Source organism: Podarcis gaigeae (genome assembly GCF_964106915.1).
Source record: "Podarcis gaigeae genome assembly, chromosome: 3".
NCBI classification, from domain to species: Eukaryota; Metazoa; Chordata; class Lepidosauria; order Squamata; family Lacertidae; genus Podarcis; species Podarcis gaigeae.
Window position 1 is genome coordinate 83,188,628 of NC_139680.1, and position 19,465 is coordinate 83,208,092.

The following is a 19,465-nucleotide window of genomic DNA, read 5'->3' on the forward strand; positions in this document are numbered from 1 at the left end:
AATAATAATTAGGTAAGCAACAGCTGTAGTGTGGTGTAGTGGTTAAAGTGTCAAGACTAAGATTTGGGATACTAGGGCTCACTTGGTCATGAAGCTCACTAGGTGACCATGGGTGAGCCACTGACTCTCAACCTAACCTCAAAAGGTTGTTGTGGGGGATTATATGAGGAGGGAGAAAACCATGTATGCCACCTTGAGCTAACTGGAGAAAAGGTAGGATATGAATAAAACAAATAACCATTTTAAAGAATGTGCATTTAGCTATTAAGTTACACGTATTTTGCACAGCCATACAAAACAGAGTTCTGTCGTATCACCATTTATTCAAATACAGTATTTTGGTTTGTTTGTACAGAATAAGTAAATTGTCCTTTTTCCAAAAAGGGGGAGGGGAATCAATTACTGATCCATTAATCCCCCTCCATGGAAAACCTCGTACATTTCCTATGTTCCCCAAAGTGAAGAACATTTGTTTGTTCACCACTGCAACCCTTGCCAGTGAAAAAGACAATCCAAATGCATCATATTTGTTCAGAAGTTCCATGCAGGGCTTCCTCTGGAGCAAGTGTGCATGGGACGGTGCTTCTCCACCGTTATTATTCTGGGTGCGCTAGATATTGTCGTTGCTTTTTAACCAGGCAGCAATTCCTCAAGGAAAGCTTTCTGGCAACCCGGCGTCGCCGCGGCGAGATCGGAAAAGCTGCGCCTGTTGAACTTTTGTCCGCCGCGCTACTGTTTAAAGGGGAGGACGCCAAGTCGAAGCGGAGACGCGTAGCAACAGCTTCAGCTTTCACTGCAGGCCCCGTTTCTAGGACATTCGGCTCGCTGACTATGAAAGGTTTTTGGCCGGCTGCGAGGGGGGCGGGGCGTGGCAAGATGAGAAGCTGCCTTCGAACGCCGAGAGGGGGCCGAGGCCGACCTCTGACCTCACGTCCAGCGCGGCGCCTTGGAGACGGTTGCCCGGCAACGGGACGCAAGCGTCGGGGCCTGTGCTCTCTGGTCCCCACCGCCATCCAAGCCCGGCGGCCATGGATGCTGAGACGCTGCCCTACGCGCTGGACCTGGTGGCGGGCAGCGGCGTGTGCCTGAGCCCGGAGAAGCGAGCGGCCCTGCGGAACTCGCTGCTGCTGGTGCGCCGGGACTACCGCTTCGAGCAAGTCCGCCTGTGGGGCCGCATCCAGGGCACCCGAGGAGCCTACTACATCGCGGAGGGCGTGGGGCCCGACAGGGCGGGGGCCAGAAGCCGCCTCTACAGGTGGGCAGCTGGGCTGGCAGAAGATGTAGGGCAGGTGAAATAGCGGGGGGAGACATGGCTCCAGCAGGTTGGCTGTCCCAGTCTCCACTTTACTCCTGCGCCTTTAATAGCTGCTTCCCAGGTAGAGGTTTGCACAGGTGCGCTGTTTTCTGAGAAGGGTTGTGAGATGCCCTCAAAGTGTCAGCTGTCAGACTTTTCAGCAGGCCAAGCTTTTCCCAGCAGCGCAGCACGGCGCTAGAAACCCTAATCTCACAGTCATTGGTTCAAACCCAATAATGGGTGAAAGATTCCCCACATTGCAAGAGGTTGGACTAGATGATCCTCGTGGTCCTACTCTACAATTCTGTGATTCTAATGGTGAGCCTTAGTTAATCACAGCTACGTTATAAAACCCAGCCAAAACATTAAGTTCAAATCAGTGGTTGCAAGGGGGCAGTAATGTCTAGAAGCAACATCCTCCTGATGCCTTATTAAAAAATGTGTGTGAGAGAGGGAGTGAGGTTAATTTTAAATGGCAACATAGGCAGAGAGGGCAAGTTAAACTTTAAATGAAAGTTAACACTTGTGGAGCACTTCTGAGTGTTCAGAGCACTTTGCAGGCATTATCTATTATCTCCATATTGCAGACAGGGCGACTGAGGCTGGAAGAGTAGACTTGCCTAAGGCCATCTAATGAGTTAATGGCATAGGCAAGAGGTGGCCCATGAACTTCACAGCGCAGTCCCTTAACAGTACATTCCTATTTAGAAACTAGTCTCATTGAGTTCAGTGTGTCATACTTCCAGGTATGTTTGTATTGGATTGTAGTCTTAGTCACTATTTAAAGCCATTTTCTTACTGGCAGGGGCCACTTTGGGGCATGGAGCCACAACATGAGAAAGCTGTTGTTTTGTTTTTTGTTTAAAAAAGCTTTATTTTGCAAGGCAAGGGGCATATTCAGGGAGAGGTTCATCTTCTGTCTCTTGCGTGTCCCTGATTTATATAGCACCCTAGCTTGGTAGGAATTCTGACCTGATCCTTTGAGTTTGCTACTATCTGTTTTAGTTTGGCCCTCAGATTTAGAAGCCATTCTGCCTTTCCTCCTACCTAACTATCTCAAGTGGCTTTCCCACTCCTCCTTCACACGTTGTGGTGCCATGAGGGGGCAGTTGGTTTTTATCTCTGCTTGCCACCTGTTCTCTTGCTTGTTTCTGTGAGATCTTTTAGTAGACCTCCAAATGTCTGAAAACATGAGGTTTTTTTGCCATTAAAAATATGCTTTACCCTTTTATTATGTATGTGTGAATGACAGCTTGAATTGTGTTGAATGGAGCCTTCTGCCACCTCCTAATGAGGAATTTACTGCACTGACTTCAGTGCTAAAGGGACGTTTCCAAGGGGACCCATCCTATGAATATGAACACTATGAGAAGAAAGAAGAAGGTGAGAGACCATATGAAGAGGAAGCAACAGTGAGTACATTGCAGCACCCCTGGGATCCCGTCACCTAATGCTCACAAGATATTTTTTCACAATTTGCACTTGTGCTTTTTTGAAGTAAATCATTTTTCCTAGTTTTCTAGGAATGCAGAGCAATATGATATAATTATGACATAGGACTACTAACATTTTTGTGTTGCTTCATTTTTGTTTTGCTAGTGTAGGAATTTAATATTTGGAATTTTTTTTAATTAGGTCCTACAGATTTTAACTGGAATTTCTTATAAACCTTTCTTATCCATTTAACATATCTGGTCCTTGGAGCTCACTGGGCTTGGTGCAGGCAAAATACTAAGTTAAAAGGCTTAACAGAAGCTTTTTATAAACACATACACAAACACACCTGCACTCAGTTTCATACAGATATCACACAGGCATATAAAGAAAAGACACAAAAGAGCTAATTCCTATGTTCCAAGGTTGGAATGGAAAGGTAGAAGTTAGAAGTAGCAGTGATGACCTGCTATCCTTTATCCACCCCAGCAATCCAGCTACATATTCACTAGTGTTTGTCAAGAGATTCATGCCAAACAACTTCTCCCTCTATCCCTTTTTATACAGTTCTTGTAAAACACTGAGGTTCCATAAAAAGTAATGTACCCCACTCCACTACCCTGCTAGTAATCTAGCCTTCCCTTTCCCTCCACATTTGACGTTGGCCTACACCCCAGGTGTATTCCATATGTATGAGTTGAATATTCCAGCAAGCCTCTATATACTTATTTCCCACTTCTATGTGGGTGTGTCTCATGTGGAACACATACATACATGTGCTGAGTACCTTCTCAGTTGAACCCAATTTCACTTTCCTGTACTCCTTACAGCTGGTCCCTCTTTTCCTAATCTTGCTGTAACCTAACTGCAGGCTGTGGTTCCTATTTTGATGCAGCTGACTTATTGTGTGTGTGTTAAAACAGCATCTGTCTTAAGCCCCAATGCCATGTGATGAAAATAAATGTATTGGCATACGTTTCTCCTATGAGAGATGAAGGCAATATATATATTAAGTTTGTAGGTGCATGATTCTGTTCCAGTTCTCATTCTAGTATGCAAAACTAAGGTGGCTTTTCTTAATGTTTGCTTTTTTCTAAAGAACTTGATCAAGGAAGAAGTTCGTCTTGTATCTGCAATAGATCAGATAGATAAAGCAGTGGGTATTGTTCCACGGGGTGCCTATATAAAGTCACCACTGGGACCTGTGCATGAAAACAGAAACTTTGAAGGTAAGTCATAACTGTGTCTTTGAACGCAAAAGTCGCCACAAAGAGTTATTTCTTCCATGTTTGACTTGGTGGCAAGGGTCTCTGCTGCTACAGTGAGCTGTGGGGAAATAAGGGGCTGCACACATTGGCATAAATTAAAACAACAGAAATACTTAACTAACTGACCAATCACTTCGGTTCTGCCCTCAGTGACCAAGTCCTGCCTCCGCCCCCAAATCCTGGCTATGCCCATGGATGCACAACTAGAACTATTTGTTCCTTTTTGGGGCAACAACTGCACTAAAGTAGGAAAAACCATATTTCAGTTCATTTGTTGCACTCATGCTCTTTAGTCTTGCTAGTCATGCGAGGAAATGTTACTATGCATGACAGTGTAAAGCATCCTGTCCCTCATGTGGAGGACCTTAATTATAGTAGATGTATGACAAGCCTTGTACATTTGGCAACATAGGCCTATCTGGAATGACTTTGATTTTGGAGCTACCTATCTCATGATCCTGTAGCGCTTTTGGTTATGGTGCTGGTTTGAATAATGCTTTCTTTGATTTCTGGGCTCAGTTTAGATTGCAGCAGCTACCAATATATTTCCCTTGGTTCAAAGTGGGCTGCATAAAAGTAACTGATTTTCCATGGTACTGCAAGACTACCTATTTCTAGAGGTCTCTGTCTACTTCTGTGGGTTCATTTAGTGTCATCAGCACATAGATGCTTCATAAGTCTATTAGATAGTGAGCTTGTAGTAAATTGAAAGATGGCAAAGTTCTTATTAACCCAACAGGTCTGTCTTTGGTGGAGGCTAAAAAATTAAGCTCCTATTTCCATTTCACTGAGCCTGTAAATTTGAAGAACAAAACTCTCCTGGAGAAAGCTGACCTGGACCCTGCCATTGACTTCCTGGATTCACTTGAACATGATATTCCTAAAGGTAGGGAAGATGTGACATTCCAAATGCAAAATGAAAATAGTGTTGTGAAGCTTTCATATCCACTTAAGAAGTGCTATTTGCTTTTTCGCTGTGTAATAATAACGATAAGCATTTATATGGAGCTTTTTAGTGCTTAGAGAACTCTTGTTTCAACCCACTGCAGGTTTGTAGGTCTACAATTTCCATATTGTAGACTGCGGGAAGGACTCTGAGCATGATGGCAGTTTACCTAAGGCCATGTAGCTTTTTCATGACTAAGCTGAGCTCCCAGTTTCCACTCTTGTTGGTGTGTGTGCATAAAAAAAAGATGTATGGCCTTCCTTTCAATACAGTAATTTTCAAAGTGGAGAACAATCTAAATAGTGCAATAAAGCACACACACACACAAAAGCATGAACCCCATAAGCAGAGCTGCTAAACCGAAATAAAATCAGATTAGGCACACTAAATAGCAAGGTAAAGGTAAAGGTACCCCTGCCCGTACGGGCCAGTCTTGACAGACTCTGGGGTTGTGCGCCCATCTCACTCAAGAGGCCAGGGGCCAGCGCTGTCCGGAGACACTTCCGGGTCACGTGGCCAGCGTGACATCGCTGCTCTGGCGAGCCAGAGCCGCACACGGAAACGCCGTTTACCTTCCCGCTGGTAAGCGGTCCCTATTTATCTACTTGCACCCAGAGGTGCTTTCGAACTGCTAGGTTGGCAGGCGCTGGACCGAGCAGCGGGAGCGCACCTCGCCACAGGGATTCGAACCGCCGACCTTTCGATCGGCAAGTCCTAGGCGCTGAGGCTTTAACCCACCTGCTGCCCGAAAACTAACATGCCACATTATTTCTCATAACAAAACATGATACATATAATTTGTGCATGGTCTGGTTCTTCAGATATACCAACCTTTCCAGTGGCAGGATAAAACACATAAAAACAAAAGGAGCTGTTGCATCCTTTCACTGGGTAGCTTTGTCTGGGTCTTGTGTCAGCACCCTGTTCTGCTTGAACTTTCTGTGTTTTCTCTTCATTAAAAGGGGCTTGCAGCAACCAGTGTCCTGGTGGGCGAGATAAGGCTACTTAGAGATAGGAACATTTTTATGTGGTTTGAAGTATTTTGCAAGACCATTTCCACCCAATATTGCCTCTTATCTAAATGGGGTCTTGTTAACTCTAACCTTGTATCCTGGGCAGTCTAAGTTCAAACTTTTCTTTGATAAATCTCTTACCTTGGCAGGAGAAAATGTAACAGTTTAGGAAATGGATGAATACACTCATTATTAAATGTGAATATCTTAGCCCCTATGTGCAATGAAAACAATTAATGTAGCTCTTATTGTTTTCTAATTTATGCTGTTTTAGAGCTCCCTCCTTAAAATACTTTTTGCTTCCATAACAAAACTACCAGAACTGAATGCAGATTGCTCTTTTGTACATGTACGACCCTTTATTATCTGCAAATTGAACATGTCAGCCCTTCTGAAGTTTCCTAACCCCTCATCAACACAAACCTTATTACCTCTCCCACTTTCACACATTTCTTTTGCTTCCTATATGCTGTTCTTGAATTTTCATCCTCTTAATCTCTTCTCCAGAGCCCATTCCACACTGCTCAGTATGTTGAATTAAACTATTCCATGTTGTGTATCCAATGCATCTCCTTCACCTCTAGCTACTCATTAAATACTTCCAACAGAGTTTGTCTAGAAAAGGGTGTTTTAGAGGCTGTGGTGCTCAGGCTAGAATTTGGTTTGTAGCTTAGGACCTTTTTTATCATGAATTTTTATATCTTTCACATAAAAATCTTTGCTGATTTTGTTACTGTAGTTAGGGCTAACGGTGTTTGTGCTCAGCCATTATTTCAAACAAGAAGTCAAAAGGGAACAACAAAAATTACATGAGTTAGAGCTTTTGTATTTAATGATTAATGCCCCCCCCCCCTTTATGGCCAGTATTAGTGAACTTCTCACAACCAATTTGCTTTTCAAAGTCATTAATCTGTTACCTTTACTTCATGAGCAGAGTAGCATGTGGCATGGCTCCTTCCTATCAGTAGGGTGGCCATTTGTCCTACTTTACAGAGTGTAGTCCTCTGTTTGTAGGGCTGTAAAGTACAAGTCCTGAATAAAGATAAAGAGCTTTAAGAGGAGACAGCAGGGTCTTTGAAGTTGCTCATCTGCATTCAGTAGACTGAGCATGCAGACAGGTTACCTGGTCACAGTCTTGCTCTCTGGTGAGAGGTCTTGTATTTCTGTTTCTAAATCTGCATCATACTTTTAAATTGCTATATGCAAATCTATGGTGCCACCTTTATTTTGGCAATGCATAAGTGGCTATTGTACTTCTCTAACTCTGTGGTTCCATGACATGGGGAACCAACATGGAAGCTGCAAAGTAAGGGCTTCTACACTCAATATTTTATATAAATAGCAATGTTTGAGAATGGTGAATGAGCTTCCTATTCCAGTGCCAGAAAGTAGCAATAGCACCTGAAGCAGCTTGGCTTGTCAGTAAATGCTATAAATTTGATATGGCTTCCAAGCGGCTCCTATCAAAAAATGTTTGGGAATTGCTGAATTTGATGAAGAATTGTACAGAATTTGAGAATGGGAAGCTGGAGTGAGAGAGGGAGAATATTTGTGCTGTGATCTGCATGACTGCATTCAGAACAGCAGGTATTCATCCTGCTAAATACAGAGTTTTATAAATTTGTAACACAAGGTGGCATCCAAATACAGAAATGTCTGAATAAATTCCACATAGCATGAAAATATCCCCCCAATATCACAATTCTGCTCATGCTCACTCTACAGAAGTGGCAGGAAAGTATAGGTGTGACATTAGATTAGAAGCAGCTGCAAAAGAGAGGACTTTGAAGCAAGTGACAATGGTATAGGCACTCATGTCTGTGAAAATGTGTAAGGCATGCCTCACAATACAGTGGTACCTCTGGATGCGAACGGGATCCGTTCTGGAGCCCTGTTCACATCCAGAAGCAAACACATCCAGAGGCGTCTGCGGGTCGCGATTCGCCGCTTCCGTGCATATGTGTGATGTCATTTTGACCGTCTGTGCATGCACGAGCGACGAAACCTGGAAGTAACACGCTCCGTTACTTCCGGGTCGCCGCAGTGCGCAACCGGAAAATACTTATCCTGAAGCTACTTCAACCCGAGGTATGACTGTAGAGCTATGAACTCTGAATATTAGAAGAAGAGGTTTTAACAAACAGGTTTGCTATAAATCTTATTATTTTTCAGATACAGCAGATCACTTCATCTGAGCCTAAGCAGTTGCTCTAGTTTTGTGTGGTGTACCATATTTTTCGCTCCATCAGATGCACTTTTTTCTTCCTAAAAAGTAAGGGAAATGTCTGTGTGTCTTATGGAGTGAATGTGTGGTCCCTGGAGGCAAATCGCCCGAGTGTGGCGCACGCCATTGCCCTGCGCTCCCCGGTTCTGGCAGCCTCCCCTTTCCCTTGAAGCCCTGAAAAGGTTTGGGAGTGGCGGGCAGGCTGTGCACCGTTGCCTTGTGCTCCCGGACCGCTCTCTTTGTCTGATTCTAGAACCGAGATCTGATTTTAATCTTGAGCTCTCAGTCTTTCATTTATAGAAATTATGTTGAGTTGTGTGATTCTTGAATTGGCCCCTAACTGAGCCTCACACATTTATGGGTATTTAAAATGAACAGAAATATAGCTCATATTATGACTATAATATACCACAGCTACGAAATGTATATCCCGAGCCAGAGCCCCAACTTCTTCCAACTCTCTCGCCAAAATAACTTGACGATGGTGCTCATTGTGTCTGATTACCAGGAGTTACTATTAGGTCTTATTATACTATATTATACTTCCCCCACTGCTTCTGAGAACTATCTGTATCAGAATTATCCAACACTTGTTTGCTTTGTAGGGTTGAACTTTATCGGTACAGCATTTAATGGGGCTTTAGTATTGGGTGATGGGGCCTCTTTGTGCAAGTGCTTGGAGAAAATCCTCCAGGTTTTATGTTAGTGCTTTAATAGATGCAAAAGCCCCAGGTGCTGGGAGGATTGAAGCTAAGAGACATGAACCTGTTTTATATCCAGGCATTAGCACAACTAATTTATTCCCTTTCACAGTCCCCCTGCTCCCCCTGAAGTGATTAATCCCCTATCAAGCTCTGTCTCCAGCTATTCAAGAAGCCTGAGTCTGTAGGGTTTTTTTTTTTAACAACCCCTCGCCAGCAAGCAGACTGTAAGGCAGCCTGTTATCGGTGTGTGGTGGAGGTGGTTTGAAGACAAATGGCTGCCTATCTCCCAAGTGGCCTTGCAAAACCCAACAAAGTGCTATGCTGTGCTGGCCACCTACTTTCCCCCAGCCTCCTCTCCCTGCTAACGTTTCACAGATGTGACCTGAGCCCTCCTCTTTCATAGCTTAACATTAAGCAGCACCTCCACAGCCTTGTGAAAACTCTGAGCCCAAGAGCACTTTACCTCGCAGCCTGCCAAGAGCCACATGGGGACAAGACCTTTCAAGCTGCTTTTCTGAAATCCAAACTAAGAAGTTTATAATGGATGAGGGGGAAGTAATGGTGTCGGAGAGAAAATGATGTTACAAAGAAGGCACAGAGAGAGGGGGGAAGTCTGGTGGTGCTTCTCTAGTCTGTTCTTCAGTGGGGAAGGGCAGCTTTGAGAACTTGCGGGTTCAAAAGATAACAGCAGTGCAGCCTTTGGAGCTTATGCAACATGGTAGAACAGGCATAGGCAACATTCGGCCCCCCAGATGTTTTGGCCTACAACTCCCATGATCCCTAGCTAACAGGACCAGTGGTCAGAGGTCATGGGAATTGTAGTCCAAAATTGTAGTCCGAAGGTTGCCCATGTCTGTGGTAGAACAATCCAGGAAGCAGCCATGCAGTGAAATGAGTTGCTGGAGTATATGCTTAACCTTCTGGAGGATAAATGACTCCCCAGACTGTGTGGATAAGTTGATCTGGTCAAATGGCCAAGTTAGCAGGTAATTTGCTTGTGCGTTAATACTATTTTAGCATTGGGCTGCTGTACCAGTCACCTTCCAGTAGGAGACACTGTGGGGTCAGCCTCAGTAGGAAGAACAGAAACCCTAATCAAGTAATATGAGAAAAGTTTGGACTCTTTAGTGAAGTGAAGACAGAGAAACCAGACTGTGTGTGGTATATGCTGACCTCTTGAACTGTGGATATGGAGAGGAGACTATCAGCCCTGCTAGAGTTCACACAACTTTCAGGAGACTATATTGCTTTCCCTTAGTACCAGCATCTTATGTGTGTTCAGCTCAGGGTCTCCCATGATTTTCCCTATCAAAGGCCACACACTAGGCCTGTTCTTGCCAAGAATGTGTGTCTGTATTGACACTTTTGGAGTCTGATGTTGCTACTCCTACACTGATCATAGGGTGTTCCCTCAAGGTGTGACCTTTTCTTTGGAACTGATCCTTATGAGACAATTGTAACATGAACAAGAGCCAGTTAGAATTGCTGCTTTTGACTTTCTGACCACCCACAATTTGCCCAAATTATTGGAACTATGCCTATATCTCTTAAGTTTTGCTTCTGTATGTAATAATCTGTCATACTGGGTTTTTGGGTTCAAACTGTCAAGTACTTCAGGGGTCTGGTGTATCAAGAAATCTTGGCCACTCTTTGTGAAGGAGACTGTTCATTGTTTCTGAGGTGGTTTTACGGTCCGAGAGTGTCATTCCAGGGCATGCAATTATAGGCATTTAATTTTACTTTTTGAAAGGGAGAAAAATATTTTTTCCCTTCAATATGTGACTTAGTTCCTGCTTCATATCTTTTCTTTCAGTTTTGTTATAGAGCTCTTGATTCTGTGTTAATAGCTGCTGAAGCCTTGAGACAGAACCAGGTTATATTTAATACATAAATCAGATATGGTCTAAATCTTGTTCTAGGGACTGATGAGCCTTAATGAAAGTAAAACCTTTCCGCAAGAGGCCATTTTTAGGAAACCAGAAGAAAATTCAGTATAGTCAGACTTTGTAAAGCTCTATCTGCAACTATCTGGTGGAGGTTGCTTTGGGAAAGGAGACATATCCCAGCTTCCCTTTGTAAATGAGGGGAGGAAAGGTAAATGTATAGGTCTTCTTTATGAATGAACTGTATGCAAAAACAACTTCAAAGCAGGACAGTGAAATTTTCATGCAAGCTGAGAAATAAGGATATAAAGCCTCCATGTTTTCATAGCTAATCCTTTTTAAAGTTGACATTAGGGATTCACTGTTTCATAGCTCCCAGCTAGCTACCTGTGTGCTCCATTTAGTAGTGGATGGTCTGAATATTTCTGAATACCCACTGATTGACTTTTAGAAAGTAGTTTCTCCTTGGCTGTTCTTAATATTTGTGATGAAGAATCTTATAGTTGAGCCAGATGTTGAGATCTCAGCGATGGTCATCCTCAGAACTGCCAGTGCTCTTCTTGCATGCTGAAGAACTTTTTTTTAATTACCTGACCTGATGCAGAGTCTGCCAGTCTGAACCCTGCACAATTTGTGCAAATGCTGGAAGAATTTTTCATTGTCACTGTCAGAGCATGATGCCTATCCCAGAATTAAATTGTTATCCTACCATGTGTCCCAATGCATGCCATGGTCAGTACAGGATATAGTGGTTTTGAATCCAAATACAGATGTTATCAAGTTGCATTATTTAAAACTGCAGCAACAAAAATAAGTGCAGACAATAAACTGGCAGTGGATTGTAAAAGAGATTCACTAATTTGAACAACTAAGTAAGAGAAGCCTTTGGAGGCTGTCATGAGGGTTTTTTATTTGTTATTTTTGTCTTGCTTTGTATGCTATTTATGAATTGGTAGCTTAATTTGCACATTGTATGTCTGTTTCAGACATGCCCCTCTTATTTGTACTGTATGCAATGACCTGTGACAACAAGCAAACATTTATTGTACCAACAGAACATGTGTGCCTTAGTCTTTGAGGTCAGCATGAAAATTTCAGTTTATATCTAGCATATTTGCAAGTTGTTTTGGCATTGTATTCAGCAATGTATTATTCTATTGCAATAGTACCTGACAGAGATCACTGTTACTAGAGATGAGATGAGAGATAAGAGATGAGTACATGGAGAACAGTAATGCAAAAGAGAGCTTCAGTGTGACTCATTGGGTAATTTTTAGATATAGACATGGAAGACCTTGTTTCAAATCAAAGTTCAGCCATGGACTCATGCATCAGTTTCTATCCACAAAGTAGGAAAAATAATAATCTACTTAACAGGATGAAAGTAAATGCTTTGAAGTAAGTCATTCTATACATCTGAAATGAATAATAAAAATTAATCATGTCCTCTGGCATGATGTAAAGGAAATAAAAGAAGCAGCCATCTTATGAGCACAGGTCTATGCTTTCTGGACGGGGCTGCCATACCACCACCCTGCCCCTCCTTTTTTATTTCTGATGGTGAGAAAGGAGAGGTTGGGGTCAAGCTTATGTACATGATACAAACCGGATAAGCTGTAATGAAATTCCCATCAAAAGCCTACCCACATTGACCTAGGGCATCTCTTTTCCCTTGTTGTGGGAAAAGGTTCTCAATCCACATCCTTCTCCCTGCTGTGTGTGTTGAATTATTAGTTGGAGGACTAATTGCCCTTGTTCAGGTTTGCCTCCTGCCCCAGCTTTTTTGGAGTGTGGCCAATTAAGGTGCTTCTGCCCCAGCACTCTTGTCACATTTCATCTCATTTCAGTTTTGATCCCTGTAGTTCTGGAACTAATCTTTATATGTTTCCCATACATGTGCACTTCCTCCTACCAGAATTGCTGTTTTTTGTTTTTTTTAACAAATATTCCTTTCTTAATAAATACTGAATTTGTACAATTCTATCCATACTCATCTCAACAAAATCATATGTCTGATTCAGATGTAACAGGAAACCATGGTTTCTTATAACTCCCATGAGCTGCAGCAAGCCTTGAGCTGTGTGCTCCCTTCTCCTCTTGCATGGCAGAAGGGGACACAAGTTGCAGCTTCTTATTTTAAACTAACCAGTTTTCTGCAGTGTCCACAGTTGGGGTAACTGATTTGCCTAAACCGGGGTGGGAATCCATTTTCAGCCTGAGGGCCACGTTTGAATGGCTTGTATAGGTACCCCTCCTTCCTTCATCCAGGAAGCAAGATGTATCACCACAGTTCAAGAACAGGTACAAGCACTTGCAGAGGGATGGGGCTTGGAGTAGGAGTAGGCAAGCAACTGCTGGAGGGCTGAAGAAAGAGGACTGGAAGGCTGCATTCAGCCCATGGGTGTGAGGAACATAAGAAGCCATCTTACACTGAGTCAGACCACTGGTCTATTTTCCACAGTATTATCTACACCAGGGTTTCCAAACTCTGATCTCCAGCTGTTTTTGGGCTACAGTTCCCACCATCCCTGACCACTGGTCCTGCTAGCTAGGGATGATGGGTGTTGTAGTCCAAAAACAGCTGGAGACCCAAGTTTGGTAAACCCTGGTCTACACTGACTCATAGCTGGTCTCTGTGGTTTCAGGTGAGGGACATTCCCAGCTGTGCCTAGAGATGCCAAGGATTCTTCTCCATCCTGTTAGTCATCTGTTTATCCCAAACTTCTCAGTGCATCCCCCCCCATCACTTTTCAAGCCACAAAAAGTCCCATTAGGTTTTTTTAAAGTGGATTAGTTGTGCTAGGGCAAATAACTTTCATCCACTCTTAACTGTTCAAACCTAAAGTTCTGGTATACCTCTGAATCCCTCCCACAAAACAGTGATAGTCTGGAGGTACCCTCAGAAGGGAAAGCGACCGATCCCCTTCTTGTGGGGACAAAAGAGTGGATTGGAACTGCACAAGGGGAGCAAAGAGGGGATCATTCCACCTGGCAAGTCAAAATGCATGTTTAATGTTGGCAAGAACGTCTTGGGGGAAATGGGAGTAGTTAAAAACCAAAGTGCAACTGTATATATGGATGCGAGAGAAGTGACGTAGTTAATTCTGTTGCAGTTGTTTTAGCAGGAGAACAAGGAGCAGAAAAGGATGTATGCGAACACAGCCATAGCCGTACGATGCTTTGTGAATAGTATCACCTAGATATAATAGAGGTGTCACTGTTTTTGTTTCCCTAATGCGACCTTTTGGAACAGGCAGCTTTTACCAACACTGAAAACTGCTTCTTCCCATCCCCACCCATTCTTTGAAATACATCCAAAACAGGAGTGTTATGGAAGGGTAGATTTGAAGTGGATCAGCTCTGTTGTTTTAAGGGCCTCTCATTTTACAGTTAGTAGATCAAGCGTCTCCACTGCCTGCATATCATAGAGGGCCCAGGTCAGAGCCCAGACAGACACGGGGGATGAGAGTGGATACGGTGGCAGGCTGGAGAGAAAGCAGAAGCCGAGGGGAGGGAGGCTGACGTTTAAAAGACAGGCACTAGGGTCCTGGCAGTTGACAGAGGGCCATCAAGGAGTCAGTGGCTGGTTGAGCAGACAAGCTTTCGGAGCAATGTCTTGTTTGGAAAATGGTTAAGCTCCTCCTCAGCATTCCCACCCGTATTTGGCAGGGTGAAGGTTGCAGCCTGCTCCAGAGGGGGAATGGGAAGCTCCAGATCTTCATCCAAAGGATATTTTTCCCAGGCTCTTTCCTCCCACACAGACCTGACAGGCAATTTTTTTCAGTCCAGACAGTATTTGGCTTAAGCTAGTTCTGGCGGGTGCAGCTTAAAAAGCAAATTATGGGGTTTATAGCTATTTGAAAAAATAACACAGTAACTGTGCAAAGCTTTTCTCATGAACGTGCCGTATGCCGGATCTCTGATCCTTAGTGAATGTCATCTTCGCTGCTGCTGAAATACTGTTGGAGCCACACCTCCTTGTTCACTGCCTCAGCTGGTGTCTTGTGCTTGCTGCTACATGCTGAGCTCTGCCCACCAAAGTTTCTGACTGGGATATTGACAACAGAGGCAAGAAAAGTATCCCCTTCAACTATAGATAACATTTATGTGCTTATTTAAAATAAAAGTTGTGCGGCTACAGGAAATAAAGAAAGCATTAATTTTGGTCATAATCCAGCTAAATTGTGATTAAGTCTTTTTGAAAGTTGCAACTCACTTGTTCCTTTGGTTTCATTGGAAATGCAGTGCAATCTTACAAATGTTTATTTGGAAGTAAGCCCCACTGTGTTCAGCAAGGCTTCCTCCTGTTAAGCCCAATCCTAAACATACTAGGGAGTAAACCTCACTGAATGCAGCGGGGCTTAATCCTGCAAAAACATGCATAGCATTATGCTCTCAGTCATGCTTTATTTTTTTGTTAACTCATTATGTGAACAAGATACATTATGTAGCATTAGTTGACAATTCTGTTACATCCTAGGGTATGAGTTTCTATTGTACATAATACCATAAAAGCTACTTGAGATTCTACTGTATGTAACGGATCATAATTTTGAATCTGAATTTAATACTTAATTTTCTTATAGGATAATTTATATCCTGCACCTTCTGCCCTAAAAAAGGCCATCAGATAGATCTCTCAAGTATTCTGTTAGAACAGCCATGCTACTAAACCCCTAGTCATTTACTGTGCTACGCTGCAGGGTTGTTTTTTACCTGCCTGCCTGCTTTTTTGCTTTTTTTTTACTAAAGTCCTCTTGTGAATAAAAAGTAAAATATAATAATAACTAGCAGGCTAGAGGATGCATAGCAGCTGCTATACTTCCTCCACTACTCCCAAGCATTACGGTCTGTCCATTTTCTCCCCTGTTCCATAACTAGAGATCCTCATAGGAAAGGGCTCCTTTTTCTTTTTCACAGCAAAGGGCAATTGGAGCCAGCTCCAGCTTCTGTCTCCATTTGCTGGAGCATATCTTGGCCTCAAATAGCAGGCACAGACAGAGCTGGCTCAATGATCCTTGTGCAGAAGATGACCGGGCTGGCAAAGCAGGGACCCTGCTTCATCAGCCTGATCACTTGCCTTGAAAAAATTCCATGCATTTGCCTCTGTGAAATTCCTGGGCGCCAATGGTGATCAGATGAATGGTTAATACAATTCTGTATTAAAAACAATAATCCTGCCTTGCAGAATTACAAACAGACAAGAACTCAAAAAATCATTGTCTTCCAGGAGTTGAATTGAATTGAGGCATTTAGTGTTTTTAACACCCCAACTTTGTTTTGCTATGTAATTTTGTGTAACAAAATAGCTAAGAGGTTCAGTGAATAAATTGCACCTTAATTCACAGCCTGATCTCTTCATGGAAGAAATTTTATAGAATTGAGAACGTAGCACAAATGTTCCCAATTTTGCCTGCATCTCAATTGTGTAAAGCAATGTGTTGATTACAACTAAAATGGTGGCGTGTGCAGAGAGTGACTCATTTGGGATAGTCTGAGTCTCAATTCGGCTGCTCAAAACAGGAGAAATGGGACATTGTGGTGGGTCTGAAGTTTGATTGGCAGGTAACAAGGGGAAAAGCTGTGCTCTTTTACGCAGTCCTCTTGTTGGAAAGGCAGCTCCTTTGTGCAACAGCTGCAATTTCTGAATGGCCTTTAATGGCAGTCCCAAAGAGGATGTCCCAAGGAAAGTGTGTCAAGGAAATCAATATAGGAAAATATGGCTTGCTGGCTGGGGTTGTGCTGGAGAGGATGCATGAAATTGGCCTTCAGAAAAGAGAGGAGAGCACCCCTGCCCACTGCTGCTCTTCCAAGTGTCTCTGATATTTATCCTAAAGCTAAGTTGGGATGATGTATGTAGCTAACACACCTTTCAGTCTTCTTGCTTCCTGAACATTTCTTTTGCTATATGAACTACATGTAGCATCAAGCATTTGCCAAAGCTGACAAGCAGCTTTTCTGAATTAGCTCTGTCATCAAGTGAGGATTATCATCTGTGAGTCTTTTTCCTTTCATTGCAGTATTTTGATGGTTTTAGGTTACTGTCTCCCCCAAACATCTTCTAGCCTCATGGAACCAAATCTGCTTTAATACTCTTGCTTCTCAGGCTGTCATTTCAGGAACTGAAATACTCAGCAAGCCATTGAGCAGCTGATTATAGTAGAAAGTTCATTTTCACATTGTCTCTTAACCTTCTCAGCAGCACCAAAGCATAATTAATATTGAAGCTAATCCCTTTACTGCCCCAGTGCACACTTCCTCCAAAGGTGGAGGCAAATTAAGACTCCCAAGGAAAATTAACTCTTCTATAAACTACTTCCGAGCTGGAAGCTCTGTTAAGTTTCTCTGTCATTCACTTTCCTCTTGTTTTCTTTCCCTTAGCTTGTCCATTGGCCAAATTTCCTTCCTGATACAGGCAATCGGAAAATGTGTCCCAAAGTTGCATTTTAGCCTCAGGATAATAGTCTCTCAAGTCCCAAATCAAAACATAGTAGGTGCATTGATTTCAGTTGATCTATGCAGTGTATGACTAATGTTGGCTATTGACAATTAGGGTAGCTAGCCCACATGTAGTCTCGCTTCAGGTGGAGAACACACACACACACACACACACACACACACACGCGAAACTGGATGAAGAGCTGCATGCTTAGTCACTGCTCCTAAAATGCCTCATGCAGTAGCTGCGGCTCACACTTATCAACGGAGCTGGGGGAAAATGAACAGCTATTGGCTCCCATTTCCTAAACAATTTGGTATTATCAATTTGTCTGGAGCTGCACATAGTTTTGAGTATCAGCAACTTTGCATGTAGAAACTTTCATTTATTAATTTATTAATTTTTACTATATTTTTATACATGCTGGAAGCTGCCCAGAGTGGCTGGGGCTACCCAGTCAGATGGGCAGGGTACAAATAAATGATTATTATTATTAAGCCAATGTGCACCTCATGCTGCTGGTGGTTGGCCCTGAAGGCTTTTGTCACTAGAAATCAAATATGCTGTCAAGTGCAATACTTGTCCTTTTGGAGCTTCGCTTTGGAGCTTCTCTTTGAATAAATCTAGCTGATTACTGTACACCTTCCTGATATTATGGGAAGGGCCTTAGCTCAGTGGTAACCTGCGCTGCATGCAGATGGTCCTGCCTTCAATCAGACATCCCTAGGTAAGGCTGGGAAAGACTCTAGGTTGTATCCAACTAAGTCTTACTAAGAGAGAATCACGGCAAGTCTTAGAATGAAAAGGCAGAGCACAGAATCCTAGAATTGCAAAATAAGTCATCTAGAGAGGTTACTTACCTATGCTGATATAATAGAGAAGCTGAACATCGCTCATTAGCAGACCTTGCTTATGTCTTCAGCCTCAGGACTTAATGATAAAAAGGTTACCGTATGATAACTGGATCTTACTAGCATTATTTGCTTGTTATTTTGTGGACCTGGGGCCTCATGCTGGAGTTAACGCTCTTCACATACAATGGTAGCAGCTACATGAGGGGGTAATACACAATTACATTGGTCTGTTTACTTGTGTGATTAACTGAGCCAAGAATACAGTAGTCTGTACTACAGCTAAGTCAAGCTTGTTCTAGTGCCAGTGTTCACTGAACATATGATCCTAGTTTGGCTTATCACAGAAAAGCTGTCTTCGTCAATTAGGATGAAATCCAGCATCCTATTCTTATGCAGGGTCCTGGAGCATCCAGTTTGAGAGGGGAGGCAGAGTGGTAGTACTACGAAGTTTGCTCTGGCCTGGACTCACATTCTACCATGTCCCCAATACTAAACAACATGGCTACATCTACTTTGGCAACGCAGAGAAGAACCTGGACCTGCCCTTCATGCTATGAATAACAGCACGAGGCCGAAAATGGAAGAGATGCCTTGCACTAATTTTGTATTTGAAACTGGGTATGTATTTTTGCTTTAGTAGATCAGCATGAAATCAGTCTAATGTGTTAGTGAGACCATATTTTAAAATATTAAGTAGATCAGCTGTGTGCCATCTAGCCTGTAAGCCAGCTGTATGTCATTTACTCCTTCCCTCTAAATTATAAGTCAGTCTCCTTAGAGTGCAGCAAGACCAGTACCAGAAGCATTATTGTTCACTTTTGTTTTACTTTGTATTTATGTACTTATACATTCATTTGGCAGGGTTTGTTTGTTTTGGTAATACTGATTTATTCTGCATTTGTTGAATTGTTGATTTTTGTCATTTGAATTTACTAACATGTTCTGTAATTTGTATGTTTGTATTTTCAATGTTTTGATTTTTTTTTAATGTTTGGTGTGAGCTCATTGTGGAAAAGCAGCATATAAGTAAACTAAATCATCAGTAAACACCTCTTGATAAATTACCATATGCACTTGCCATATGCACTCATTCCCTGCAGGGCTCATATTCTGTCTCCATTACAGTCAGGCACTTTACAAAGGAACTAGAAATAAGAGACCTCCTAGGATTAGGAAATCAGGAATCCTAATTGTCGGTTTGCTATCCAGGCACATGAGCTATGTAAACACAGAAAATGAAATTGTTTTGTGGTATAAAGTGTTACAGACGGTTATGCATAGTCTACAAGTCTAGTAGGACACACAAGTGATTTCTGGTTTGACAATTTGCTCTGGACTCCAACATTTCCTTTAATTATGCACACTTTCTAAACACACATCACTTTTCCAATTGCACCAACAAAATC

At 42.7% G+C, this 19,465-nt stretch overlaps 1 protein-coding gene across 3 annotated transcripts; it reads left to right on the top strand.

The window, feature by feature from the left end:
* Positions 1–908: 908 nt before the first annotated feature.
* On the top strand, positions 909–19,128 carry RSPH9 (radial spoke head component 9). Of its 3 annotated transcripts, XR_014562551.1 has the most exons (6): positions 940–1,255; positions 2,547–2,706; positions 3,828–3,957; positions 4,736–4,882; positions 17,148–17,256; positions 18,456–18,563. XR_014562551.1 is itself a non-coding variant. In XM_083732790.1 (5 exons), the coding sequence occupies exons 1-5, from the start codon at positions 1,029–1,031 to the stop codon at positions 18,614–18,616; spliced, it is 825 nt and encodes a 274-aa protein (XP_083588916.1). In that variant the 5' UTR covers positions 909–1,028; the 3' UTR covers positions 18,617–19,128. The 3 variants fall into 3 exon arrangements, 2 of the variants coding, with proteins under 2 accessions (XP_083588916.1, XP_083588917.1); XM_083732790.1 differs by lacking the exon at positions 17,148–17,256 and having other exon boundaries at positions 909–1,255; positions 18,456–19,128; XM_083732791.1 differs by lacking the exon at positions 17,148–17,256 and having other exon boundaries at positions 941–1,255; positions 18,426–19,128.
* The last annotated feature ends 337 nt before the right edge of the window (positions 19,129–19,465 follow it).